The sequence below is a fragment of the Notamacropus eugenii genome, chromosome 2, assembly GCF_028372415.1.
Source record: "Notamacropus eugenii isolate mMacEug1 chromosome 2, mMacEug1.pri_v2, whole genome shotgun sequence".
Taxonomy (NCBI): Eukaryota; Metazoa; Chordata; class Mammalia; order Diprotodontia; family Macropodidae; genus Notamacropus; species Notamacropus eugenii.
In genome coordinates, this window is record NC_092873.1 from 384819877 (window position 1) to 384847463 (window position 27587).

A 27587-nucleotide genomic window follows, 5' to 3' on the forward strand; every position below is an offset into this window, starting at 1 on the left:
GACTCAGAAGGGACTCAGCCTTTTTAGGCAGAGAAGTAAAGCTGGAGCTGAGAGTGAAGGAGACAGCAGTGGCTAGGACAGGAGTTTCTTCAGGGATTCTCCTTTCAATGCAGCCTTGGGTCTGGCCCCTTGCTGGAGAGGGACTCAAGTTGCAACTTGGGGGATTCCCTAACATTCATGGTCCTATTCCCTTCCCCACCTCTCCCTCCTTCAGCTTCAAAGCCAGGCACCACACACAAACTATTCTCAGTCTCTCTTTAATTGCTTGTAAAAATTTTCCCCATGCCTCACTCACACAGAAGGGGCAAGGGCAGACCCTGAGATCCCTGTAGCTATCTCCTTCCTCTCTGCCCTGGGGGAAGGAGAGGCCCCTCTGGGGAAACCCAATTCAACCTAAGGGAGATAGTGCTACCCATATCCTTCCCCCTAACCAGCCAGTGTACCAGCCTGGGTACCAGAGTGGGGGGGGACATTATCAATGCCCCCAATACCCCCACAGATGTCCCTGTTCAATCCTGCCCGTAGGTCCTTGTCCCACCACCACCAAGCATTCATAACAATGTGGCTTGCTCAGGGTGGTTGATGGGGTCCTCGCGACCAGGCAGCCGTGCCCGGGCGGCATCATGGCGACGTCGGAAAGCCAAGAATTCCTCACGGAGGGCAGCACAGCGTTCCTCTGGCCCAGGAGGATGGGCAGCCCCCCAGGTGCACTCCTCTGTTTCCCTGGAGCCTGTCAGAACATGAAGCAGGGAAGTGAGAAATGGAAAGATTTTTAAGGAACAGATTTAGAGGATACAAAAGCTTCAGGGGAACAAGCTGAATGAGGGATATGGAAGAGAGAGTGCCTAAGCCAATCTCCCTTGTGAGAGTAAGACTTGGAATATCCTATTATCCCTGAACAGAGAGACCAGAGGCAACTGCTAACTAAACTTTAGATGATAGTGGAGAACAAGCAGGCCCCAAGCTGAATCTAGGGCTGAAGAGAAAATCAGGGGGCAGACAGATGATGCCCAGGGAGCTAAGCTGGGAAGGATGAAGAGGCTGGGGACCTGATTCCCTGCCCTGTGGTCTCACGCACCTAGTTGAAGTTCTGGCTGGCCCCGGGGGCCACCACCCCTCTGCCCCAGCTGCAGTGATTCAAGCAGTTCCAAGTCCCCAGGAATCTCAGAGTCCCACTCATAGTTTTCATCCACTGAAGTGTTCCTCCTGTAGGCATACGATTGTGAATTCATTGGTTATGGAGCAATAAAGTTCAGGACAGTATGTGCCCCCTCACCTGGAAATGGTGCCCTCTGCCTCAGAAGAATGCCCACAATTAGGGATTAAGAAGAGGGGTAAATCAAGTTTCTGGTACAAGAAAGGAATAGTGAGGACAAAGAGAAAAGGGAGAGAGGATCAGGCTTGGATCCTTGAGTTGGGAACAGACCATCCTCACCTCTTACTGACGGTCAGCACATGTTCTCTCCGAGGCCACCTCTCCAGACCAATTCCTCCACTGGCCCAACTGCTAGTGTCCCCTGAGGGGGGACTGAGGTAGCTGCCCCCAAGAGAGGGGGCCAGTGAAGGTGGGCGAAAAAAGGAGGCACTGCCCCTTCCACTGCTCTGGCTGGTGAGGCTGCCTCTGGGCACAGCCGGGGGAGGCCCAGGTAGCCCCCTCTCCCGAAGTGTCCAGTCAGCCAAGGCAGTGTAGGATGAATCAGAGCCCGGCCCACTGACCCTGCTCCCAGGCAGAACTGCCTTAGGGAGTCCTAATGGGGAGCCCAGAGGTCGAGAGAGAGTTGTCTCAGGGCCAGGCCGGGTGTCCATGTAGTCAAGAGGTGGGGCAGGACTGGGTTCTTCAGTAGGAGGCCAGTCCCCATCAACATTCATCTCCCGGAAAAAGGGGAGACTCAAATACTGGAGCAGGGGGCTAGGGGCTGGCAAGGGGCTAGGTGGTGGACCCACAGGGCTGATGTCAGCAATGTAAAGGGGCTGGGCCACTCCACTGGGACTGCTGTTGTTACAGTCACTCAAGTGAGCCTGGTGATGGCCTGTGCTTTGGGCCTCATCTTGGATCTGGGTCAGTGAAACCTGAGGGGACCCGGCACCTGGTCCCATCACAAATCGCCCATCAGGGCCTCGGCAGATTGGTTCCAGGGGCAGTGGGCTAGGCAGGAGCTGGGCAGGAGGACTGGGGAGCTGGTTGGTCTCCGCCCATAGCAGGCTTTGTTGAAGGCTTAGAGATGGGGACTCCTGGAGTTTCAGCTTCACCACACTGTCAGGGCTGCCCGAGCCTGGAGCAGAACTGGGGAGGGGCAGGGCATCAGGGCCCATGTCAGCATGGAGAGGGCACAGGACAATTCTAACCACCCAGGAGCCAGAGCCAGAGATGGGAGATTTGGAATAGGAGGAGACAATGCCAAGGAGATGAAGGCAGGAGGCAAAGCCAATGTCTATACAGGGGTTCTTAACCATTTTTGTCATGAGCCCCTGTAGCAGTCTAGTGAAGCTTATGGATGCTGGCTCAGAATAATGTTTTAAAATGCACAAAATAAAACACACAGATTACAAAGGAAATCAATTCTATTGGAATCATTAGAATTTTTTTTAAAGTTCATGGACTCCAAGTTAAGAACCCCTAGTTTAAAGGAAAGAGAAGGCTAGCCTAGGTAGAATGGTAAGCCTGGGCCCTGACTGGCACAATGACCCAGGCCTGCAACAAGGCTAAATGTAGAGCTTCCCTTCCTCAGGCCCCCATTTGATCTGCTTTAAACTGCTTCTGCCCCAGCCAAGCCCCAGCCACCCCCAAGGCCCCACTGACTGCTTCCCCACCTAAGCCGAAGGAGAATAAAGGAAGTAGCACAGCCCAGGGCACAGCAGGGTCAAAGGACTAGGGAATGGAAGAACTTACTTGGGAGGTGACTTCCTTGGGGGGGAGAAGATGAGTGGTAGATCTGGAAGGGGGTGAGAACAGGGGGATGATGACAGCAATGGAGAGTGGATTCTGGTCTTTTGTTTACTCCATGAGCCAGGCCCTGGGACATGTTCCTCAAACCCACCCCATGGAGCCCCCAGCCCCAACATGGGCAGCTCCAAAGTCCTCTAGAGGGAGTGGGAAGGAAAAGGGGCTAGGGCAGGGCTCTGAGATGGGGCATGGCACATTAGCATGAGGGCAAAGACAGGTTGTTCATCACCAGTAAGTCTGGACATAAGGTAGAAATACAGGCCATCGGTGGGGCTTCGAGGTAGAATGGGAACTGTACTGGGAAAACAAGCTACGAGACCAGGAGCTGTCCTGGGGCATGGAAGTGGGAGCTGAGGGTGAGGCCAGGTGAGGAGATAAGGCTTGGTGGGGCTGGGGCCCCATGGGTAGAGGAGCCTTTCTGGGGATAAAGAAGAGGATAGGTGAGGCTGGGGTATATCCCCCCTCAGTTGGGGCACAATTGAGAAGCCAGGGTCTAGGCAGATAGCAGGAGGATAGGGCCTACCTTGGTGGCGTTTTCGGAGTCGGGCAGCCCGCCGTCTGTTCATGGCACAGGCAGCCACTGTGCTAATTAGAATGGCTACACTGAGGAAGCAAACACCACCTACCACACCAGCCAATACAGGCTGGGGCAACAGGCCAGGAAGCTGTGTTCGGGAAGGGTACACCTCCATGCCTGAGTGTGGAGATGGGAGAGGAGAAGTCAGCGTGGGGAGAGCTGAGGCAAAGAGAATGACCCCAAAGACTCCATTCCCAAAGGTGGAGAGGTTCCACCCTAGGCCTCACCAGCTGTGGAAATGTTGGCCACGTTGCTGGGGTCACTGATGTAGCTGCCAGCAAAAGCCACCAGACGAAACTCGTAGAAGGAATCCTAAGTTGGGGCAAGAGGGGCAAGGGAAAGAGGAAGGGTACAGGATACAACTCAGTGTCCCATATAGAGCAGGCACATAATAAAATGTCTTTTTGAAGGTGATGGGAAGAAACAGTGAATAAGGAGAACAGTCACCTGGGAAATGATGTCAAAGGCCACAGAAGGAAAACCTCTCAGAAGAAAATTAATCCTCACCCATCACCCTCACATCCTGGAGAAAGCAGTCTCTAGGGCCCACTCTCTCAACTGGTGACTCCCTAGCCCAGCCCTTCCCAAAGGATCCCATCCATGCCTACTTCACTGCAGACCCAACCCTGCCTGATGGTTCCACCACCTTGACTACAGCCTGCCTCCCTCTCCTCTAGCCCTTGTCCCCAACTCCTAGCTCCCCTTTATTAGTAGAGACTGTCTTATTTGTTTCCGTTTGTATTTCTAGCATTTAGCAGTGCCTGGAACATGCATCACTAATGCACTTGCTATCTCTCTCTTGCCCTCCCCTCACCCCCATCTCTTTGGCTCTCCTCCTCTGTACCCTGCTACCAGCCTTTCTCTCCTACCTTGATGAGTCCAGGCACCAGCAGCTGAGTGTCAGCTCCACTGATGGCCCTGTCCAGCACCTCCCAACCATGGGAGCCATGCCGCCCTTCCAGGGCATAACTGGCCAATATTTCAGGAGCCAGCAAGGGAGGCTCCCAGTGCAGCAGCACACCCCTCGGGGTCCTCACTGCCATGAGGCCTCGAGGTGGGGACAGGGGTAGTTGGGATTCTGTAGCATGTGACATAGGGACCGCCTGTGTGGTTGGAAGCCCTGCTAGGAACAACAGACACTCAGGACAGAGGTTGCTTCACTTCCCCCAAACCTTTCTACTTCCTCAGGCCTCCTGTTCCTCAGCACTTAACTATTTTCCTTCTCAAAACACCTCTCTATCTCATCGGAATCTTTCCACAATTCCCAAGCACCCATTCCTTTTTCTGAATCAACATTCCACTTCCTCAATCTTTACTCAGTCCCCTAACATTTACCTTCCACATTATTGTAAACCATGTAAACCAATAACTCCCTTCTCCAGTCTTCCCCTCACCATACTCAAGTTCCCAAACACCTCTCTCTTCCTACTCAATTCCTCAGTTCCTGTCCCCACCCAAGCCCCTCTCAAACCCCAGCCGCATCCCTGCCCCTAGCTTTGCCCTCCCCCTAACTTTATCTCGGTAGTTCTCTAGATGAGGAATCTCACCATCCGGAGAAGACAAGATGATCTCACTGAAAGGGCCGCTCCCTAGCTTATTCTGGGCCAGGACACTGAACTGGTAGCTGGTGTGGGGTTGCAGACCTGCTACCACTAGGTGGGCAGCACCTGCAGGCACTGGTAGGGATATCCAGTCATGGTGGGCACGGTCAGGACGCTTGGCCCTGTGGAAATTGAGAGCAAAGAGGCTAATGAACTGGGGGTTTGGGGCACAGAGGAGTGAGATAATTTGGTTTCCTGAAAGTATTGTCTGGAATTTTCTGAGATTGGGGAAGGGGGATGAGGAGGAAGAACTGGGAGATATGTGTGACAGGACCATGAGAGCCCTCAGGTCCCAGGACAAACAAGTTTATGTTTTTCTGTCCCCTCAGCCATGGCTTCTGCATTTGTCTTCCTGTTCCCGGGAGGCTGGCTGCTGATCTCACTCACCTGGGAACAGAGACTAACCCATTACTGGAACCCAAAGACATGAACTGATCCAGATTAAGTTCTCAAATTTTTGTTTATGTGGGTTATTTACCATATTAGAAACTAAAACATCTTGATATTATTACAAAAATAGTTTTAACCTTGTAGATTCTCTGAAAGAGTCTTGGGGACCCCCGGGAGTCCCTGGACCACATTCTGAGAACTGCTGTTATAAACATGGAATCATTGGGACAGAGAGATGAGAGATTTGGGAAAGAGTCTAGGGTAGGAAGTGGAGAAGGGACAAAAAGGACAGTGGGACTGAGATGATTAAGAAGAGTCTCAAGGAACTGGCCGGGAAGAAGCAGAGGATAAGGGAATACTCACAGTGGGGTATACCACACACTGAATCTCTGTAGGTAGCCACCATCAAACCCAGGCTCCCAGGAGACATTGGCTCCCTCAGGTAAGGACAGCACAGACACATTGGTGACAGCATGGGGACTGGTGCCTTGTTAGGGAGACAGAAGCAGGGAAAGGTTAGGTTTAGGAGACTGGGAAGGAGATAGGGCAGGGTCTTGGTGGAGGCCCAAATCCTTTATCCTGAGGTCTCTCTATGTCTGAGCCCCCTTCCATGCTCCTCAAACATCCTCAAAACCTTGTGCCTCTGGAGCCAGCCCCCCATGCTCAGATTCCCCATCTGTCCCATCCCCTGCTCCCGGCCTCAAACCCTGACCCCTGGACACTGACCTAACACGTAGACAGTAGTAGTGGTTGCCACACGAGCCACAATATTGCTGGCACTGCACTCCCAGCGTCCATGGGCTTCCTTGCTCAGCGGCCGAAGGACCAAACTACGATTACTATCCACCTGGGCCTCACCCCGTAGGCCTCGGTCCACCTACAGAAGAACCATCTGTCACTCCTAATGACAAAGACTACCATACCCTTTTCCCAAGGCACTCCTCATCCTCCCTAACACTACTCCAACACCCCCCCCCCCCCCCCCGCCATGACTGAGAATAGAATCTTGGAATTCTCTGCCTCCTCCTCAGAAGAGGCATCAGGGTTCTTTCTTCCCACCAGATGCCTGGGGATGAAAGGGTAGGAGGTAAATGAAGGCCCTGAAATGGGTGTCTCACCTTAGACCAAGTGATGGCAGGGGTGGGATCCCCATGGGCTGAGCAAGGGATGAGCAATTCCCTCCCCACCTCCTGGAAGTACTCTTTCTTTGGTTGTTCAATGAAAGCTGGAGGAGCCTGAAAGATCAAGGTTTGAAGGGTAGAAGGACAGGGTGAGGGCTCCAGCGGTACCCCACTACCTACCCGAGGGAGCAACCTCCAATCGTCCTGAACTGTGTCTTGCCCCTGGACCCAGATGGCTCCGGAGGAGAAAGTGAGGCCGGTGACTTTGCACAGCCCTCCCTCACTTAAATCCAATTCACTTGCAAGTTGTGGCAGCACCTCCCTGATGTCAGGGTCCTCTTCCAGAACGGAGGACAAACAACAAACACCAATCTTCTACCCCAACTCATTCTTAACATGCATGTCTATTTTATGTGCCTGAGGATTGGCCTCTCCCACCACTTAGCTCTCTCACTTTCCCCGTTCCTCTCCACTAGCTTCCTTAAATTTTCTGCCCCTCTATGACTTCAGTTGAGGTGGTGGCAGGAAATATGAGAAGGTAAGTTATTTCTAGGGAGGTAGATGACCCCCTATGATAAACAGTCAGTGGAGGGGATTGGATGGCTATAGAAGAGCATGAAGTACTTGCTTCAGGTCAGGAGGATCAAGAGGAAACAGATTTCCAATTCTTGTTTTGGTGGCCTTAGAGCCAGCTTCCCACTCCAAAAATCCAGATGTGCATGGAGAATGGCTTGCATCATCCTTCCTATCCCTGCCAGATTGATTTACCTCATCCATAAATCAAGTCATATCATGACTGTGCATAAAATTCTTTATTGACATTCTACATACAAAGGAAAGTTCATTATCCTGAGCCTGGCATTCATGTCTCTCCACAATCGAGCACCACACTCTCATCTGAGGCAACTGGTGGTGAAGTACACAGAATGCTGGGCCTCAAGATCTGAGTTCGAATTTGGCCTTACATACTTACTAGTTGTGTGATCCTGGGCAAGTCAACTAACTTCTTAGTTTGTCTCAGTTTCCTCAACTATAAAGTGAGAATAATATTATCACCTACCTTGCAAGGGTTGTTGTAAGGATCAAGTAAGGCAATATTTTTAAAGCACTTAGCACAGTGCTTGGCACAGAGTAGGTGCTGCGATGCCCTTCTCCCTCCATTTGGGGACTACACTCTGTCTCCAAATATACTTTGCATTTTCGTACATTGCTTTTACTCATTATGTTCCCAATTTCAGAATGTCCTCCTTATTTCCCTTCAACTGTTCAATTTCTACCCACTGTTTGAAGCTAAGAGAATCATCTTCCTTTTGGGCAGGGGCTGTTTAATTTTTGTCTTTCTATAAGATGTATGTTACACACAAGGGTGCATTGAAACATTCAGTAAATGTCTATTCAATTGAAAGGCTGTTGAACTGAAGTGAATTAAAGCTATCTCCACGAAAGTCCCCCAGTACAAGCCTTCTACCTGAAATCTCACACCGCTCTTTATTTTGCAGCTCTCTAATGCAGTTAAGTATCCTTGTGAGTTTAGTGCTGCAGACTTTATTCTCCTATTAGATCATAAACTTCACGAAGGCAGAGAGGATTCCTTCTGAAGCTGTGCTTCCTTAAGCATCCAGCACAGAACTCTGCACAGAATGGACACTGTTCCTGTCCTTCCCCCTCAACCCCTTATCTTCCCTGGTCATGCTGAAGCTAACACTGAGAGTAAGCACTAACTCTGGTCTGGGAGACCCAGCAGGGGAGAGTTTCTGCCATGGTTGCCTCAGGATAAGGAGAGTCTGGGGGCCAGCCATGGACAGAAGAGACTCAAGAGCTACACTCACCTTGAGCAGCACACGGGTTGGGGAGGAGGGTCCAGCTGTGCCATGGCTGTTGTAGGGAGTACAGGTATATTCTCCTAAGGCATCCTCATTCCCCAGGGCAATGACCAATGAGCCATCTGAAGCCTGGGACCAGCCTGGGAACTGAGGATGGGACCAAAGGAATCACAGAATGTCAGAAATTGATGGAGATGTTACAAGTCATCAAGTCTACATCCCTTCCTGTTTTTAGATGAGAAAACAAAAGACCCGAGTCCCCCACCCCAAACCTCCTCCTGTTCCCATCTGGCTTCCACTGTGACCTTTCTCCCCTCCCCAAACCAGTACCTTGTCCAGCTTCAGGGCCTGGCCATCTTTGGTCCAGTTGACAAAGAGTAGAGGGGGATTGGCACGGGTGGGGCATCGTATTACTCCCTGCATGCCCACAGGCAAGGGTGTCTCTGGGGGCATTGCTGTCACCTGGGCAGGATCTGAAGGGAAGCAGGCAGCAATAAAGAGAGGAAAAAGAAATATGGGCCAAAGTATCTTATGCCACCACAAGGGGACTAGTGATAGGAGGCTGGAGATGTGAGGCAGGTGATAATGGACTGGTAGTGATGAGAAAAAAAGCTTTAGAAGGACAGACTAGAACCAGATGGGCCACAGATCTGTGAGCTAAGAGAAGATCTTACACAGCACAGTGAGGTAGGCAGATGCTGAGGGTGGTTGGCGAAGGCCATTGCTTGGCACACAGGTGTAGCGTCCAGCATCATCAGGCTGGGTAGCCTGCAGCCAGAGGCTCCCATCCACCAGGATTCGAACTCGGGGCTGCAGGCGGCTGCAATGCAATATGTGTGAAGAGTGTGTAAAGGAATCCTGGAACAGGTAGGGGAATATGTACTGGTACCTGGACCCCAGACCACCCTCTGTGAGTTTTTTTCTCATGTGAGTGTCTTCCCATCTATAACTTGGAAGCCAGGTTTGAACTGGTGGCAGAAGAAAAAAAAATCCCCATTCTTTACCTCTGGTGAACAAGGGGGATAAAAGGGACATCTATATCCAATCCAAGAAAATGGGTGGGTGGGGGAAGGATGGTAAATATGGGGCTGGCAGCAGTAAAAAGAGAGGGGCCACTATACTATCAGCTCTGAGGTGTAGAGAAAAAGAAAACTGTTGCTCAGGGAGATCTGGTTCTCCAGTTTGATTGTACTGGTCCTCCCTTGCTTATGTAGGATCATTTTCTTACAGAGGTTATCGGGGCTCCTGTCCCAACCAGAAAGGGCTCCCCTCCATTCATCTCCTTGTCTCACCCCAAACTTCCCTGTGGTCTGTTTCCCTTCTGGGCAGACAGAACTAATGGAGAGCAGCAGTTCCCTTAGTCCTCCCTGGGTCCCACCTGATGTGGAAGACATTGGTGCTTCCCTGGTACCAGCTGTAGGTAAGGTTGGCAGGGTGAGCCTGAGCCTGGCAGGCCAAGGAGGCATCCTGGGAGGCATTAACTGTGCTATTTTCAGGGGGCACCACGATGACTGGAGGTCCTGTGGGGGAAGTACATCAAACGGGGCTCTACTCATCTCGGAACCACAGAAGAGAGAACTCACTCCCTGTTCCTTTCCCCATGTCTACCTGCATCCCCTTGACTTTTTCTCTCTCTCTCTCTCTCTCTCTCTCTCTCTCTCTCTCTCTCTCTCACACACACACACACACACACACACACACACACACTACAATTGTTTGTTATGGAGATATTAGAGCACCAGACAAAGAGAATATCTCCACTTAGAAAATTACACATGATCATAACTTTCTCTGCAAAGTCAGCTCCCCTTCCTAACTTTCCCATTTTCTTCAGGGAAAAGGCAGAAGGGAGAATGGATGGCAAAAGGCATTGCTTGTTCAACACATAAGCGTAGCTCCCAGACATCCTCAGGCAAGGAGAGGCTCCCATCAAGACATACATGAACTCAGGGTTTCTCTAGGCTTTCTCCTGTCTGCCAGACCACCAAGCTTGGGGTCATCTTTGACCCTTCCCTCTCCTTCAGTTCAGATAGCCATTCTCTTGCTTCTTCCTTCAAAATGTCTTTTAGATTCTCCTTTCATTTTCCATTCCTGCTTTCCTTGTTCTTGTCACCTTACTCCAAGATTACTCCCGAAGCCTTCTAGGTGGTCTATAGCCTCTCCCTCACCCTCAGTCCTCACACACATCTTTAACCCTACTCATGGATGTATCATGACTCCACCTTCCTTAAGAGCATAGGAGTTAAAAGTGGAAAAAACTTTAGAGATTATATGGTTCAATTCAACAAACATTCATTAAGTACCCACTATGTTCTAGACCCTATGCTAGGTTCTAGAATCCTAGGTTTTGATCTAGAAGACACCTAGCCTATCTAGTCCAATCCTCTCATTTTATAGGATAAAAGATTGAGTGATTGACCCATGGTCACACAGGTGGCAGTGCTAGGATCTCTCAAGTCCTTTGGTTACTAAACCATGGATGTTACTATTTCCTCAAAATGTGTCCTAGATACGTCCTAATTCATTGAGTGCAACTTCACTTTATATATAAAGAAACTGAGGCTCAGAGAGGGTAAATATTTCTATGGCATCAAAGCTGAAGACCTCCACTGGGCTCTCAAGTAGAAGGCAAGGCAGTGCTGTGGCTACAGTGCTAGACTAGGAGTCCAGAAGTTCTGAGTTTGAATCCTAGCTGTGTGACCGTGGGTAAGTCATTTTACTTCTTTCAGCCTCAATTTCCTCATCTGTTAAAAAAAAAAGGTGATAATAATCGTGCCTACCTCCCAGGGTTGTTGTGAGGTTCAAATAAGGTAACACATGTAAAGTGCTTTCTAAACTTTAAAGCACTATGAAAATGCTAGCTATTTTGATAATTTTTCAAGACACTGAATAATATAAATCACAGGATATTAGACATGGAGGCGACTTTAGAGGCCATCTAATGAAATCTACACCTGATCAAGAAACCTTTCTGAGGAGCTATAGTACAGTGGAGTGAGGAAGACTTGAGTTCAAATCCAGCCTACTAGCTTCATGGCCACAGGCAAGTCATGTAACATCAATTTTCTCAATTGCAAAATGGGAATAATGGCACCTACCTTGCAGCCTTGTTTCAAGGATTCAAATGAGGTATTTGTAAAGTGCTTGACATAGTATCTACCTAGCACATACTAGGTGTTTAATGAATAAATCCTTCTTTGCAAAACAATGCTGAATAGTAATCACCTGATCTATGGAGCCAACCTTATTCCTTTCCCTAAAACACAATCCCACTCCACTCCAATCCGGTTTTTTCATTATTTTCCTGCACACAAAATGCTCATTCTTTCATTTGTGCTTTTACTCACGTGGATCTGCCTACTTAAAATTCCTTACCTCCTCTTCTTCTCCACCTATCTAAATCCAACCCATCTTCCCATTCCCAGATAAAATCCCACCACTTCATGAAGTCATCCTTCCTCCTTAGAAGTCCTGATGCGCTGACAGCCAATGCTTTCCCATTCTAATTCTAACACTTGGTTCTGGAATGGCTTTATGTGCGCTAGTACTCTCCAATTCAACTACAGGTTACATAAGGGCAGAGTACTTGACTGTGCCCTGGATCTTGAGGCAGAGAACCCAGCTTTGTTACTGTCTGAGTGACCTTAGGATCTTATTTAACTTCCCTCGCACTTGTCTCTTCACCTATAAAATGAAAAGGTGAGACTAGATGATCTCAAAGGTCTTCTCCAGCTCTAAACCCTGGGATTCTTGGCTGTTGCTTCTTTGTTTCTTCTACAACAAATATAACCTGACTGGGAACATAGCTGAGGCTTAGTAATTATTTGTGGACTGACTGATGCCCCTGGGACCAAGATGCTGTTTTTAGGGTAATAGCTCAGCTCAAAAGGCTCCTCTTCACAAGCCTTGGGCTTCAGACACCAGCTCTGTCCTCTCACCTTTCCATTCTTAACATGATATTCAATTCAAATTTAAAAAATTTGCTCAGTATGTGCAAAGCACTGCGCTAGACATTGTGAATACAAAAACCAAAAGGAAAATGTTCCTGCCCTCACGCAATTCCTGGTCTATAGGGGAAAATATGACCCGTAGAGAGGTAGTAATACAAGTTAATTTGGGGAAGGAGAAAACATGAACAACTGAGGGAATCAAGAAAAGAGAGAAACTGGGGCTAGATCTATAGATGTTGGGTAGAGATGCATCTACATAGAGATAGCAGTCCAGGAGCTCTTAACCTTTTATAAGTCATAGAGTTCTTTGGGAGGCTGGTAAAGCCCATGCATCTCTTTACAGAATAGTGTTTTAAAATGTATGAACTGATACAAAGAAAACCAACAATACTGAAATATAGTTATCAGAACATTTTAAAAATAGGTTCATGAACTCCAGGTTAAGAACCTAAGAAAATCTGTGAGATGACAAAGGGAGAGATATGTACATGGGAGCTGAAGATGAATGATCCGCCAGCAAAGAAGAGTGAAGCCGAGTAGTCAGATACATAGGCGAGCCAGGGCAGTGCAGTGTTGTCAAGGGAGCAAAGGGAGGAGCGTATCCAGGAGGAGGGGCGTGGTCAACAGTACCAAAAAGTATATAAAATAGACAAAATAGATCAAAGTATACAAAACTCCACAAAGAAGTCTGGAGAATGAATGAGAACTGAAAAAAAGGCTATTAGACCACAGACTGGTAATCATTGAGAAAGCAGTTTGAAGTGGTAGGTCAAAAGCTAGGGGTGGAGGCATAAAGGTAAGTCTCTACTCAGAGATGACTTATTCTGGCTGTAAAAGCAAGAGATACAGGATGGTAACTTGACAAGATGGCAGGGCTAGATGAAAATTTTCAAAGGATGTGGGGAGACCCTGGCATGTGAATGGGCAGCAGGAAAGGAGCCATTATATAGGGAAGGAGTGAAGACGGTGGTAGGGGGATGATAGAAGGGCTAAGCTTCTGAGAGATAGGAGACGATGGGATCAGGGCACAAAAGAGTAGGCTCCTATTCAGCCCTTTTTCTCCTCAGCCCTCATTCTTCCTATGGGAGTAAATGGCCTTGGTTTCTCAGTCCTTGTCCCTCCCCCTCCCAGCTCCTACCACATCATCATCTTTTCCTTTGTCCGTTGGCCAGCTCAACCCTATTGCTTACCATGCACCAACAGGTGGGTAGCATGTGTGGCACTGCCCTCAGTACTGGAGGCATGGCATGTATAGATTCCAGCACTGGACTGCTCCACTCTTCCAATTCTAAGGGTTCCATTCTGCACCTGGGGGGGAAGAATGGGAGGGAGGAACAACAAAGTCCTGTGCTACCAGAGATGACCAGCAGAGGGCAGCAAAACCCCAAGAACAGGGAGATCCTGTGGTCCCCGCACTTAATTTCAGGAATAGATCAAGTCAGGCTACCCCTGCCTCCTGCCTCCTGCCTGAGGAGGGGTAGTCACAGTCCTGTCATCCTCCCTGATCATTGCGCTCTGCCCGAGCTCTACATTCCTTCCCCAATTTCCTTCCCTTATCACCCCCTCCCTGCTTCATACCTGCACCTGGCCCTGGCCCCGGCCCAGGTCCTTCCCGTCACGTTTCCAGGCCACATTAGGCTGGGGGCTGCCACTGGCTGCACAGTGCAGGATCACCGGCTCCCACTCCCGAACCTCTAACACCGATGGGGGAGTCTCCAGGAATCTGGGAGGGGCTGTTGACAAAAAGGTTGTGATAGGGCACGAGGCCCTGCCCAGTCAATCAATCAATCAATCAATGGGCAGAAGAAGTAGGGTTTCTATCTTGGATAAGTCAGCAGAATCATCCCCAACTATTATGCCCAGTTAAAGAATCCTGGCCCTGTCACCAACCCAGGAAACACTGGGAGCCCAGAAACAATTGTCCTCCAACCAGGGGAAGGAGACACACGCAGACAGACACTGAAAACATAAGTACAATCTCCAGCACAAAGCAGACTGTCCCTAAAGTTAATAAATTGGATCCACAGTAGGATCCACAGCATAGATTTAGAGCAGAAGGGACCTTAAAGGACATTGAGTACAAGGGCTTGATTTTATAAATGAGAAAACATAGGCCAAGGAAGATTAAGTGACTTGTCCAGAGGCAGGATTTGACCCCAGGTCTTCTAGACTCTAAATTCAGCCCTACCTCCATTATACCACAATGACTCTCATCACAGTGACCCCATCCACAGCTGCTCCTCCCTATCAGCCCAGGCGATTCATGGCCCAGGGCCATGATTGATGGGTGGAGCTGTCATTTAAAGCCAGGCCAGGATTAGTTGGACAGTCAGACTGGATGCACCCACACCCTCCCCCATATCAGACCTGTTTGGAATTGCAAGGGGCTGAGCTGGGCCTTCCAGGGGTGGGGAGGGGGGAAGAATGGTGTAAGTGAAAGAGTTCTAGTCCTCCCTCCAAAATAGGTGGGTGAGCCTGGGCAAGTCATATTGTCTGTGTTTCAGGTGTCCTGTCTGTACAATGAGGATAAATTGTCCTCCCTATTCTGTTCTGAGGACTCAAAGAAGACAATGTGTGCCAATGCCCTTTGCAGGAGGATTCAGATCATACATGGATGGTACATAATCCCCAAGGAGTCATAGGCGGAGGGCTGAGTAAAGAGCCATGGAGAAAAGATAGAGGCAAAGGGAGGAAAGGAGAGAATGGATCACAGAAATGGGAAAAGCTGTTGAATGCATCTGTACTTTAGATAGAAAAGATAACTTCTCATTTTCCCCTTTGAGCAGTTCTTACCTTCCAGCTCCCCTACCCCCATATTTCCTTCAACCCTAGACTTCCTTTCTCCCCCTAACCACTTTGTTCCCCAGCTCGTACAGTTAACTGTGAGGTGCACCCAGGAGCCATTGGCAAAGTCATCTTCAGGGCTGGGCTGATCCAGGAAGAGCACACGACATTCATACCAACCCTGGTCCTCTGTCTGAAGCCTTTCGATTAGTAAGGATGCCCCTTCCTGTAACCGCACACGCCCTAGAAGAAGAAACGCGGACATTAAGCATTGCTGCATATCATCTGAAAAACGCCTTATGGACACCCAGAACAACCCCTTGGATGTTGGGATTTCTGCTACGGCATACTACGGCAACTGGGAAAGGGGTCTGAAAACGCTGGTCCCATAGTCTAGCATCCCTACCTAGGTATATTCTCCTTCCCTGCTTCCTGGTTCTCCTTTCCCCTCTCCCTCTGGCTCCTGCTTTTACAGCTAGGACCCACCCCCAAACAAAAGGAAACACTTCCCTCCTGCTCCAACATAGATAGACTAAGGGTAAGGAGGAAGATGAAAAGAGCCACTAGCTCTCTATCTCTTTCATCTTTTTGCAGGACTTATCCTCCTCACCCCTTGCCCTAAAAGACATTCCACCTCTAAAGTCCTTTTTCAGGAGTGTGAGGTAAGGCTGAAACTGTGTGAGAGAACACAGAACTATTACCATCCCTTGTCTTCCCCCTCCCCCACTGACCCTGCCACCCACCCTCATCCACCCACTATGGGAATCAGGGCCCCAGTAACTCTAATACAGCTGGTTGTCCTGGCTGGGAGCCAAGTTTCTCCAGCCAAAGCCCCTAATCTCCCAGAGCTATTATCAGAGGCCTAAGCGCCTTAGGGTGGCTAGAACCCAGGTCAACCAGGCAAACAGGCTGGGAGCAAAATCAGAAGCCTTGTTACCCAGAAGGCTCCTTTCCCCCTAGATGTTCATACCTGGGACTGATTTGAAGAATCACTGAATCACAGAGCATCACAGTCAGAAGGAAACTCATTGGTCATTTAGTACAATCTATAAACTAACACTAATATAACCCACAAGTGATCCTCTAACCTCTGCTTAAGGACCTCCAAGAAAAGGGGACTCCCTCCCCTCCATACACACAGATACACAGCATCTGATGAATAGCTCCATCCACTGACCCTATTAAGTACATAGTAGGTACTTAATGCTTGATAGTGGAAGCCTAGACTGTTACAGATATGCACATGGCTTAATGTCAACTCACAGCCCAAAAGTACACTCCCAAAATACATAAAACTCAACTCCAACTTTTGAGTACTTGAAATACCCCAATTCTCTCTAACTCTTTGAATTCCCAATGAACAACATCACACTTGCTACTTCAAATCTAGGATGATTCCACTGAAAGGAGGAACTATCCATATTAGGGATACTTGACACAAAGTCATATTGACAAGTATTTATTCAGGTGGACTATGTCCCTTTGCAAATCACTCTCAGATGGGCTCTGAGTGCACAGGTGTGACACTGCAGAATGGGTGGACCAGTTTAAAGGGTTTTCCATCTAATTTTCCTCCCAGGTGATAAGCTTTGCTCAGGTAAGTAAATATTTAACCATATCCCTACACCTCTGGTTATTGAGTACTCTGGCCATCGGTCTATAGACACCTACCTAAGAAAAACCAAAGACTTGCAATGAACTCTAGTTGATACAGATTCACAACCACCAGGAAACTCAGGTAACCAAGTTGCTCCACCAGGTTTTAAGAGTGGTAATAGATGTCAAGATGGTGACTTGGGACACTAATGTGCCTTTTGATTTATCAAAGATCAAATTGTGTTTTCTAATGTCTCAGTGGAGAGCATGTTTTAATAGACCGGTAATTCCCACAAAGTTTCTGTAGTGACTCTCAGTTAACCTGAACAGGTGGTGAGGTGAAACATCTGACTGTCCTGATAAAGAGCAGAACAGATGATACCAGCCTCTGTGGCCTGCTCTGGGGGGCCAAAGGTCCCCAGTATCCTCTGTTCTTTGCTACAGATGATAAGATTGTTGGCAAGTCTGTCCTTCCTGGTTTCGGGCAGCACCTCAGGCAGGCAGAGCTCTGTGATAATTATGAGAGTTGGAGACAATCCTTGACCTTGGAGAATGATGGGAGAGACAAGATCCCAGAAACAGGAAGAAATACACAAGAATCTAGTGCCAATTGTGTAGGTAAATAAACGTAGAGGGTATGAAGAATACATAATGTAGAGAAAGAAGGGAAGGCAGGAAAGGCTTCCTGGGAGAGATAAAAATCTGGGGTTTTTGAAGGAGAGACACATTCTGGGTGGGAGAAAATGGATGGAAGCATTTGAGCTCTCAGGTTACCTAGGACAGAAAGAATGCATAGCTACTTCCTTAGCCTGGGACACTTCTATAGCATTTCAGTTTTGAGTATTTAGAATCTGGCAATATTAATTGGCACAGCAGATATAGCACCTGGCCTGGAGTCAAGAAGACTCATCTTTATGAGTTCAAATCCAGTCTCGGACACTTACTAGCTGTGTGATCTTGAGCAAGTCACTTAATCCTATTTGCCTCAGTTTCCTCATCAGTAAAATGAGCTAGAAAAGGAAATGGCGAACCATTTTCAGTATCTTTGCCAAGAAAATCCCAAATGGGGTTATGAAGAGTTGGACACAACTGAAAAACAACTGAATGACAAATTGTAGGGACTGGACCTGTGATGTCATCAGAGAAGGAAATGAATTCCTAAATAAAGAAATTCCCTCTACCATTTGCAGGTCAGCACTGAGAAGTTCAGTTGAGTCCCTTAGGGTTACACAGCCAGGATGTATCAGAGGCAGAACCTGACCCTGGATTTTCTTGGCTTTTTGACTGGTTCTCTGTTCATTCTGTCAGGTGTCAAACTAAAAGAGAAACTCAGGTCACTAAACCATACATAAGAATCTCTGTGGGCTGCACATTGACTTAGAAAACCACATAATGAGCATTACCTATATTGTTTTGTATTTTTATTTTGTTAAAAATTTCCCAATTACACCTTAATCTGGTTTGGTGGGAGTATTGTGGGCCTCTGTACCACACTACGGCACAACGCCTTCTCAGTAAGGTAAAAATAACAAAATGAAAGCCCATAAAGGCTCAGCTCAAGTCCTCCCTCTTTACTGGAGACCCTCTCTGATTCTCCTTTCCTCAAAGGTTTTGTGCTGTCCCTCTTCTCCTCCCCTCCCCCAACACTTTGTAATTGCTTTGTGCATATTTTACACTTACAGAGAAACAGCCTGAAGTAGTGGAGAGGGAGCTAGCCTCAGAACCAGAAGGATCTGAGTGCAAGGTCTGTCTCTGACTGCGTGACCCTGGGCAAGTCATTGAACAATTCAGGGCTCAAGTTAACTGTCTAAGATCCTATATTTCAGAGCAGGTGCTTATTTATGTTAGTAGAAGGAATTTTCTCACTAGGAGTTTCCTATACCAATAAAATCATAAGGGTGATACAAAAAAAAAACTTTTTTTACCTATATTTACTTATTTGGGCACATTATGTGCAACCAATAGAATGTCATTCCCTAGAAGGCCATTTTCCTCTTGTCTTTGTATATGCCCAGTGATTAGCATAGCACCTGGCACTTGAAGGCTAAGATTAATAAATTATTTTTGAACTGAAGGAAAGAGTTCTGGACTTTATTCCAGGAAACCTCCTTTATGGTGAGGATGAGGCTGAGTTTCTTCTTCCTTTCCCCTCATCTTTTCCTACTCAGAAAAAAACACATCACCCAGTGCTGGGTTAGATGATGTCCTATATGTTTCAAAACAGGAGGACTGAAGGGGCAGGGAATGAGTGGACTGTAGTAAGTAACCTGTCTGCACCAGTGGCAGCCAGACCTAGGCCAATGAAATTAGGAATCCACTGAAGTACTTTGGTATAGAGTAAACTCAGATTGTTTCTTACATATCTTCAAGGACCTGCCATCTATCTCCTGCTTTTCTTGCCCCAGTCCTCCCCCCTCCCCCATTGCTGCTAAGCATTCCACTCATCTATTAATGAATGATATCTTCCAATTGAAAAACCAGGTTTGAGCTTCCTTGCTCTAGGGTGGAAGGTATGTGGAGACTCTCTAGCTTATCCCACTATAACACTAAAAGTCCCTCTCCCCCTAACTCTCCTCAGCAGTCAGTCCTTCCTTCCTGGACAATGAAACTCCAAAGTAGTTGACTCTTTATGGAACATGGGCGTGTAGGCCTAGTTCTACAGTCTCAGTTTTCCCCAAACCTCTTCTCCTGTTCATACCCGAATTCTTCCCCTTTTTGACATCAGACTCTCCATCCTTCTTCAGTACAGCATTAATTCCCCTCCCACTCACCCCCATCAAGTCCTAAACTGATTTTCCCAAAGATATCGCTGGTTCATCCTGCCCCACCTCCTACTGACACCACAGCCTTAGTGCCAGTCTCCCCTACACTAGCCCAGAGGGTTTATGACAAAACATCATTGTCCTAAACAACTTCCACCTCCCGTTGCTTGGCAACTCTGTGGTTGGGAGTCCCCACACAAAGGCAGGAGAGGCCCTGGGGGCAGGGAATGGGGGGGTGGAGTTAGGCCGGGAGTGGGGAGTGGTAGGCAGCAAATGGGGGGTAGGGAGGGAGTGGGGGTGATAGACAGGAATGTCTTAATTGTGGTGGACTCAAGGAGTAAACAGGTAATAGGTATCTTTTACCTATCTGACTTCCTAACCCAGCATACTGTCCAGCAACAACTTGCTTCTGGTAAGAGGGACCCCCAAATTAGGGAATAATACTTCCCTTATTCCCCATGCCTTTTTCCCAGAGATATCACCCCCAGGAGCCCTTAAGTACAATAAGGAGTAACAGAGAAAATTAGTCCAATAAGGGCACAAAGCCAGGTAGGTAGATTGAGTAAGAAATCAGAGCAATAGAGAGAAAAAAAGAGGGGAGACAGTGGGTGTTTGCTTGGCAGTAGATCTCTGTTCACCCCTCCACCCCCACAAAAAGCCCTAGGGGAAAAGTATCAGTTTGGGAGACTGACATCTAAAGGAGGTGGGGTGGGGGTGCAGGGTGGGGGCTGGGAGGGCAGAGAATTAAGAGTTTCCAAGTTCCCTTAGGGAATCATTGGGGAAAGTATCTTCTCTCTTATCCCAAACTCCCTGCCCCCCACCACATTCTCCAGCAGGCAGGCAGCCCCACCTTTCTAATAACAGAGGCTGCCCAGGCAGGTCCTTACATAGTCAGGGAGGCCCCATTCTCTCTTAGAGCTTGTATCTCCTCACATACTCTCATCACACTAGGCAGTGGAGCTGTTTTCATTCTAGTGGCCCTAATTGGAACATCATTTGCATACACAGAGGGAGAGGGGTCCTATGAAGCTGACCATATCCCTTCCCCCAACTGGGCCTATAGCCAACAATTGTCCTTGTTTGAAAAAAAAAAAATCAGAAGCAAATCATGGGGTATCCCCCTCCCCTAGGTACCTGGTTAGTCTCCTCCTCCTCCACTGGCACCTCCTCCACAAGCCTAAACCAATCCCACAGCTCCCTCCAGGATTCAAATTAGAGAAAAGGGTTGGGCTCTCAGTGGCCTCTTCTGGATTTCTCCTTGGGAGGCTCAGCATGGAAAGACTTTGGGGACGGAGAGGTAGAGGGATACCTTATTCAGAGTTTTAGGATTCTCCCATTGTCTCCCACCATGATGGTCTAAACTCTGTCCCTTTCCAACACTGATTGCTGGAACAACTTTTTCTTGATCCCCACAAAGTTCTTAGCCCACACCATCTCCATGTAACCCTGCTCCAGCTTCGATCACTGCCATTCCAAGACTCTGGCTCTGGGGTTGGGTGGAATGGGATGCCTTCAATTGTAATGCACTCAAGGGGTTAATAGACAACAGGTATCTCTTTCCTATCCGTTGTTGAAGATCAAGAGGTTAAGTGAAAAGGAAGGAGAGAGTCTTTTCTTCCTTTGTATTACCCCTAAATTCAGAGACCAGAGTTTACCCCTGGACCCAGGCACCAGCTACCCAGAACTCCAACTAGGAGATTAAAAGGAAGCAGAGCCACTCAGGGACTGAGAGGTAGAGTAAAGGGCCTAGAAAGAGAGAGACCATTTTGGTGTCCAGTAACCAGCCTCAGGGGCATGAAAGGGAAAGAAATACATCCTTCATCCAAGTGTCATCCCCTGTTTAATCATTAGGTAACAGCTTCTAGAGGCCTTTCTCATCAGCCTAGGTGTACCTCCTCCTTCATTGTTAAGCTGCACCCTAATATTGTGATAGAATGAACTAAAGCCTCCTGGAGCCCTGATATCTCTAAAATGAAGGGCTTGGACTACATGACCTCTTAAGGCTCCTTCCAGTTCCAAAAAAATCCTCTTTTCTTCTGCATTCTAGTCTTGGGAAACTTTCCATGGAGAGACAAAGTTGGGTCCCTATGTTAGCTCTATGTATATCCTAAGGGTTGAGAAATCAGAGGATAGGGTCTGGAGAGCAAGATAACTGGGTTTATGATAAATCTGAGAGGTTGGAGTAGAGTCTGGTAGGATTTCAGGATGGGATTAGTTCAGAGGTTTGGGGTACAGATTCCCCAAAGGTCAACTTGATAAAAGTTAGGCATGGGAGGAAGGGATCAAAGGTTAGGCACTAGAATAGAGGGCCAGGGCAATAGGATGAGGGTTAGAGAGCATGACTAAGAAGCTAGGAAGTCCCGGCCCCATCTCTTAAGACATGGCTGCCCCTGTTAAGGAATGGTTCTTACCCACGTAGTGAGGATCGACACGGGGGGAGTACAGCCCAAACTGGATGAAAATGGGAAGCAGGAAGCCAAAGCGCAACCACTCGATGACATGCAGGGGGGGCCTCCCCGTGGGGGGCAGGAGGTCACAGCTTAGCAAGGCACTCTCCCCAGTACGGCCCACCACTGTCACTGCCTCAGGTTTCACACGGCCTGTGGGGAGTGAGGGGAGAAAGGCGATGGGAGCACAGCAAGGAGTACCTGTGTCAGGGTCATACAGGTGATTGAGGGCTGAAGACTTTAATTCAATCAAAGAAACATTTATTTGGACTACCTCCTGCCCCAGGTATAAATCCAAGGCTCCACAGCCCTTCAGGACCCCACTCTGGGCTAGGGACTCTCTTTTTTCCCAACCTGGCCCTTGCTGTACTTCCCTTGTGTATACATGCCTATGCATGTGCGTGCATGTGTGTGTGTGTGCGTATGCGTGTGTGTATGTGGGTGTGGGTATGTGTAGTTCTGGGCTTCATGAGCCCCAGAAGAAGCTCACCGTCAGCCCCCTGACTGGTGATCAGGCTGAGGGTGGCCAGGCCGAGGCACCAAATCATAGCACAGCTGTCCCACCCGGCCCCTCCTGTCCCCAAGGAGCCCTGACGGAGGGGCCGAGGGATGGGCCCTGGCTGAGAGGTGCTCTTCTCTGCTTTCCAGCAAACTCTTCAATTCCTCTGTGTAGCCACGAGGGAGATGTGACTCCAACCAAACTTAATCTTTGGGAGACTCAGGGCCTTGGCCCAAGTGACTCCAGATGGGGATACTCTCTGCAGAACTAGTATCTGAAAGAAAGAAGAAAATGCAGAGGGTAAAGCAAAGCAAGTTGGTCAGAATATGTCAAGGGGGAACCTACCAGGCTAGAAAGAATATATAAGGGAAATGATAGACAATATACTGGGTGGTGTAAAGTGGAGGCCCTGAGGAATAGAAAAATAGGGAGATTAGTTCAAACAAAAAATCCTGAATCCCCAAGGCCAGACTGGATAATCTGCTCCCACCAAGTTTTCCAATAATATCCTTTATTCCTAAGTTTATTTGAGCCTCATAATGACACTGTGAAAGTATTATGGGGTTAATTCAGTTCAATGTGTGTGTTCATCCTTCGTTGCAGAAGAAGACCGTGCCATCTGAGAAATAATGACATGACTTGCACTTGACTTTGTTTTGAGTGAGGGAGGGCTGTGCAGGTCACCAGCCTCACTTCTCCTCCAGAGCCATCTGAATCCAGTGGCCAGATATTCATCAGGATGACTGGAGATGACCCAGGATGAGGCAGTTGGGGGTTAAGTGACTTGCCCAAGGTCACACAACTAGTAAGTGTCAAGTGTTTGAGGTGAGATTTGAACTCAGGTCCTCCTGACTCCTGCACTGGTGCTCTATCCACTGCACCAACTAGCTGCCCCATTTCAATTCAATTCAATAAATCTACAGTAAATGCCTAGTGTGGAGTAGGTACCACATATAGTAAGATGAAAAAATAATGAAAAAGTTCCTTGCCTTCAGGAAGTTTACATTCACTATTGGGGGTGGGGTGAGAATACAATGGGTATGAAGTTAAGTATAAATATAAAGTACAGAGGGCAAAGGACAAATACAGATGACATGATCTAGGAAAATTGAGGAGGGAGGAAAGACTTTTGAGTAGAAGTTCACTAAAGGTTTCAAAGGAAGCAAAGGATTCCGAAAGGCAGAAAGGAGGACCATGGCAAGCATGCCATGTAATTTGTGCGAAAATCAAGAATAACTGGAAGGAACACAGCCTGAGGGGCCAGGAGGGAGGGAGGAAATGTGAGGTAACATAGAAAGTAGAGGCTGAAGTCAGACCATGGAGAATTTTAAATGCCAGACAAAGCAGTTGGTATTTTAACCTAGAAACAATAGGGAACAACTTAAAGGTTTTGGCCAGAGAATCAAAGAGTCAGGTCTATGTTTTAGGAAGATTATTTTGGTACTTGTATGAGGGACAGATCAGAGATGAGAGGAACTGAAAATAGACTGTAATCAGTTAGGAGGTTATTAAAATAGTCCAGATGTGAGATAAGAATCTGAAAAAAGCATAGATATAAGAGATACTACGGAGGTGGATGTGAGAGATATTATGGAGACAGAATCAGTGGGATTTTGGCAACTGATTATTATATTATGTGAGGAGTGCGAAGAGGAAAGAATCAATACTGACTGAGTTTTGTGATCCTGTGAAACTAGCAAGATTGGTGGTGTCATCAAGTTTGGAGAGGGTCAGCTCAGTGAGGATGATTACAATACCTGTTATAATTATAGCCGCAGTTTGAGAGAAGAAACTGATGTAGAGGGGTTAAGTTACTTGCTGGTGCTCTGACACAATAGTGTCAGAGATAGGACATTCAAGTCTTCCAATTCCTATTCCAATTTTCTTTCCACTACTCCCATCATCATCCCCATTCTCTCCTCTCTCTCTCTCTCTCTCTCTCTCTCTCTCTCTCTCTCTCTCTCTCTCTCTCTCTCTCTCTCTCTCATCTGTCTGTCTCTCTCTTTCCACTCCCTCCCCCACCTGCAACCACCCATATGTGCAAAAATATGTATAGCAGTTATTTTTAGTGTCAGAGAACTGGAAACTAAAGGGGTGCACACTGGGAAATGGATGAACAAATTAAGGTATATGAATGTAATGGAATACGAATGTGCCATAAAAAATGATGAAAGAGATGGTTTCGGTGAAGCCTAGGAAGAACTGAACAGAACCAGGAGACCAATTTATATGATATTAATAAAATTGTAAAGACAAACGACTTTGACAGACTTAAAGAGCTCTGATGAATAAAATGACCAACCAGTGATACTAAAGGACAAATAATGAAACATACCAACTGCTTCCTGGCAGAGAGATGCAGAATGGTACACACATTTTCAGACATGGCCAATGTGGGAATTAGTTTTGCTTGACTATACATACTTATTACAAATCCACCCCAACCCATCAATTCGGGAGAAGGGAAAGTGGGAGGGAGAGAAAACATATGCTTGTAACTGAAAAGAGAAAAGAAAAAATGTAAAGACTGCCATCTCTTTATTGCAAGGAAATCTAAGCTTAAAAATCACATTAGCTTGTACTGAGCTGAGCCCCCCACCCCCGGCTTTCCTGCCTTCTCTAACAGTCACACTACTTGTTAAGCACTCCTCTCTGACACCCTGCTTCATGATGAGCTCCAACCATATCCAAGCTGTGTACTCTCTGCTTTTCTCAGAAGCCTCCCCAAAAGGTTCATGTTTCAAAGATGAATCACATTCCCCAGGGAGTAGGTAGGAACAACTTCCCCCACCCTCTCACAGGCTGAGAGGGGAACAGGTGGAGCCTCCCTCCAGGTCTGGGTGGGTAGCTGAGCAAGTTCGTTCCTTTTTCTTTTTTTTTTTTCCCTTTACTCCATAGAGACTGCCTGTCAGGTTCCATCTTCCCTCAAATATCCCCTTAACATCTTCCTGGGGCTCTCCTTTCTATGCCCTTTCTATCCTATTGAGCAAACTTACCCGAACCCAGGGGTTCTACTACTGCTGGGAACCAATATAATTCACTTCATTTCTCTTTTCTGCGAAGCTATTCTTTGGTACTCAATATGGGAACTGCCCAGATGACAGACACCATTAGCCCCATAACAAACAATAGTGAGGTACAAACCCTCAGGATCTGGAATCCCCCAAACTGTTTATCCCCCTTTCCAACAGATCCAGATGAACTCTGCTCTAGCCTCCCCTACCACTCCCCCCCTCCCCCAGTTCCTGCCAGAATCTTTTTCTCTTCCCTTTTCTTCTGTTCTCTAACCCTAGAACTCTCCCCTTTATCTGTTCTCTCCCACAGAATTCCTTTCTTTTCCTGTTCTCTCCCATAGAATTCCTTTCTTTTCCTGTTTTCTCCCCCACAACTACTTTTATTCTGTTCTCCCCCTCCCAACTCCTTTCATTTTTTTCTCTAGAACTCTCTTCCTCTTCTGTTCTCTCCCAAAGCTCCGATTTTAGTGGTCTCTCCTCCAAGAACTCCCCTCTTCTATTCTCTCTCCCTAGGACTCCCCTCCTCTCCTGTTTTTGTCCCCCAGAACTCCCCTTATCTTTTTCTTATTTACCACAACTCTCTCATCTCCTTTTCTCTCTCCTCTCTTCTGCTCTCTCCCCAGAACTACTACTGTTCTCTCTTCTATTTCTCTCAGAGCTCTCTTTGAACCCCTCACTTCTGTTCTTTTCTCTGAGAACTCCCTCTTCTCTCCCTGAGAATTTTCTTTACCTATTCTCTCACTCCTCCCAGATCCTTCTCTTCTCCTGTTATCTCATCCCTGAATTGCTCTTTTCCGGAACTCCTTTTTCTGTTCTCTTCCCCCAGAATCTCCTTTCCCTAATCCCCCCAACTCCCCTTTTCTGTTTCCACCACCTGAACTCCACTCCTGTTCTTGTCCCCCTGAGCTTCCTTCTTGTGGTCACCTCTCCTGTTCTCTCCTCCAGAACTCCTTTTTCTCTTCTCGTCCCCTGCTACTCCCCTCTTCTGTTGTTCCCCCCAGAATTCTTCTCTTCTCCAGCTCCTGTCCCCAGAGCGCCCCTCTCGTCGTGTTATGATCCCCAGAACGCTTCTCTTTGGCTATCTCCCCAAGAACTCTCCAGTTCTGTTTTCAACCCCCCTCCTTCCCTCCCCCCCAAAAAACTCTGGGCTTTGTTTGATCCCCCAAAACTTCTTTGCTCTGCTCTCTCCTCCACCTACGACCCGAGTCCCCCACTTCTCTCGGTCTCCCCAGGATAAGCACCCCCCCCAACCCACTCCCCACTTGTTCTGCTCCCCCAGAGGTCCTCCTCCCTCACCTGCTGCGCTCTGCTCGCCCGCTCTCTCGGTCACACAATAGGGGGCGGTCCCGCCTCCAAGGCTCAGGGGCTCGGAGCGCCTCCAGTTACCCTGGAGACCGCCAATCCCCCCTCAGCCTACTGCCAATGGGAGCCAGCGAGGGGAGGGGTTGGGCCGGCGGGGTCCCAGCCAGAGTCTGGGAGTTGTAGTTTCTCCAGGGGTTTGCAGCGTGGCCCGTGGACCCTTGGCGCCCCCTTGTGGAGCTCTCGACAGCCCCGGCTGGTAGTCAGCTAGCTCAGACAATGTCCTTGTCCTTGGTGGTGACAAGAGGAGCTAGGTCCTTAGTTTGTCCCCTTCTCATTTATTTCTTCCTGCTGTCTCTGCAATCCTGTACAGCCTTACACTGCTGCCCTTTACTCCCTGGGGGGAAGAGCAGTGGGACTGGGGCTGGAGCCGGGGCTGAAATTTGAGCCCTAAGGGCAGGAACAGCACGCAGGGTGCAGACCTCCCCGCCCTCTCCCAGGAGATCCACCCCGCTCTTTAGCACATCCAATCCCCTCCCCACCCCCCGCCCTCCCGGCTCTTTCTTACTGGACTGGAAATACCTGTCTGTGTTGGCAAGCGCCCTAATCCTACTCCCACCACCCGCACTGTATAAGAGGCGGGACCCGCTGCTTCTCAGCCTTGCCCAGGGACTACACAGCTCTAGACCCTGGATTTCACTGCCCTCCAGCTCTAAATCCAAAGATTGGAAGTCTAGAGTCCAATATTTCCACCTGAGAACTCAAGTTGGCAGAGGTCCC

The 27587-nt window shown here is 48.1% G+C and overlaps 1 protein-coding gene across 3 annotated transcripts; it reads right to left on the reverse strand.

Annotated features, from left to right (window-relative positions):
* Nucleotides 1–241: 241 nt before the first annotated feature.
* On the reverse strand, nucleotides 242–27234 carry IGSF9 (immunoglobulin superfamily member 9). Of its 3 annotated transcripts, none has more exons than XM_072647369.1 (21): nucleotides 26805–27234; nucleotides 22486–22768; nucleotides 21960–22148; nucleotides 15281–15433; nucleotides 13985–14139; nucleotides 13597–13714; nucleotides 9835–9976; nucleotides 9131–9276; nucleotides 8787–8929; nucleotides 8463–8603; nucleotides 6631–6747; nucleotides 6239–6389; nucleotides 5876–5999; nucleotides 5069–5244; nucleotides 4391–4644; nucleotides 3749–3833; nucleotides 3468–3638; nucleotides 2891–2933; nucleotides 1436–2284; nucleotides 1079–1206; nucleotides 242–730 (listed from the first exon to the last, which is right to left on the reverse strand). In XM_072647369.1, exons 2-21 carry the CDS (start codon nucleotides 22541–22543, stop codon nucleotides 552–554), a joined length of 3522 nt encoding a protein of 1173 aa, XP_072503470.1. In that variant the 5' UTR covers nucleotides 22544–22768; nucleotides 26805–27234; the 3' UTR covers nucleotides 242–551. The 3 variants fall into 3 exon arrangements, with proteins under 3 accessions (XP_072503470.1, XP_072503471.1, XP_072503472.1); XM_072647370.1 differs by having other exon boundaries at nucleotides 4391–4641; nucleotides 26805–27233; XM_072647371.1 differs by lacking the exons at nucleotides 21960–22148; nucleotides 22486–22768; nucleotides 26805–27234 and adding an exon at nucleotides 19485–19578.
* Between the last annotated feature and the right edge of the window lie 353 nt (nucleotides 27235–27587).

Bases quoted from the DNA above. Each gene is read 5' to 3' on its own strand.
- IGSF9 (XM_072647369.1), bottom strand. From the start codon at position 22,543: ATGATTTGGTGCCTCGGCCTGGCCACCCTCAGCCTGATCACCAGTCAG. The intron at 9,277-9,834 runs GTGGGACCCAGG...ATTGCATTGCAG, and splicing joins ACCAATGTCTTCCACATCAG to CCGCCTGCAGCCCCGAGTTC. The intron at 4,645-5,068 runs GTGAGATTCCTC...TGTTGTTCCTAG, and splicing joins CATCTTGTCTTCTCCGGATG to CAGGGCTTCCAACCACACAG.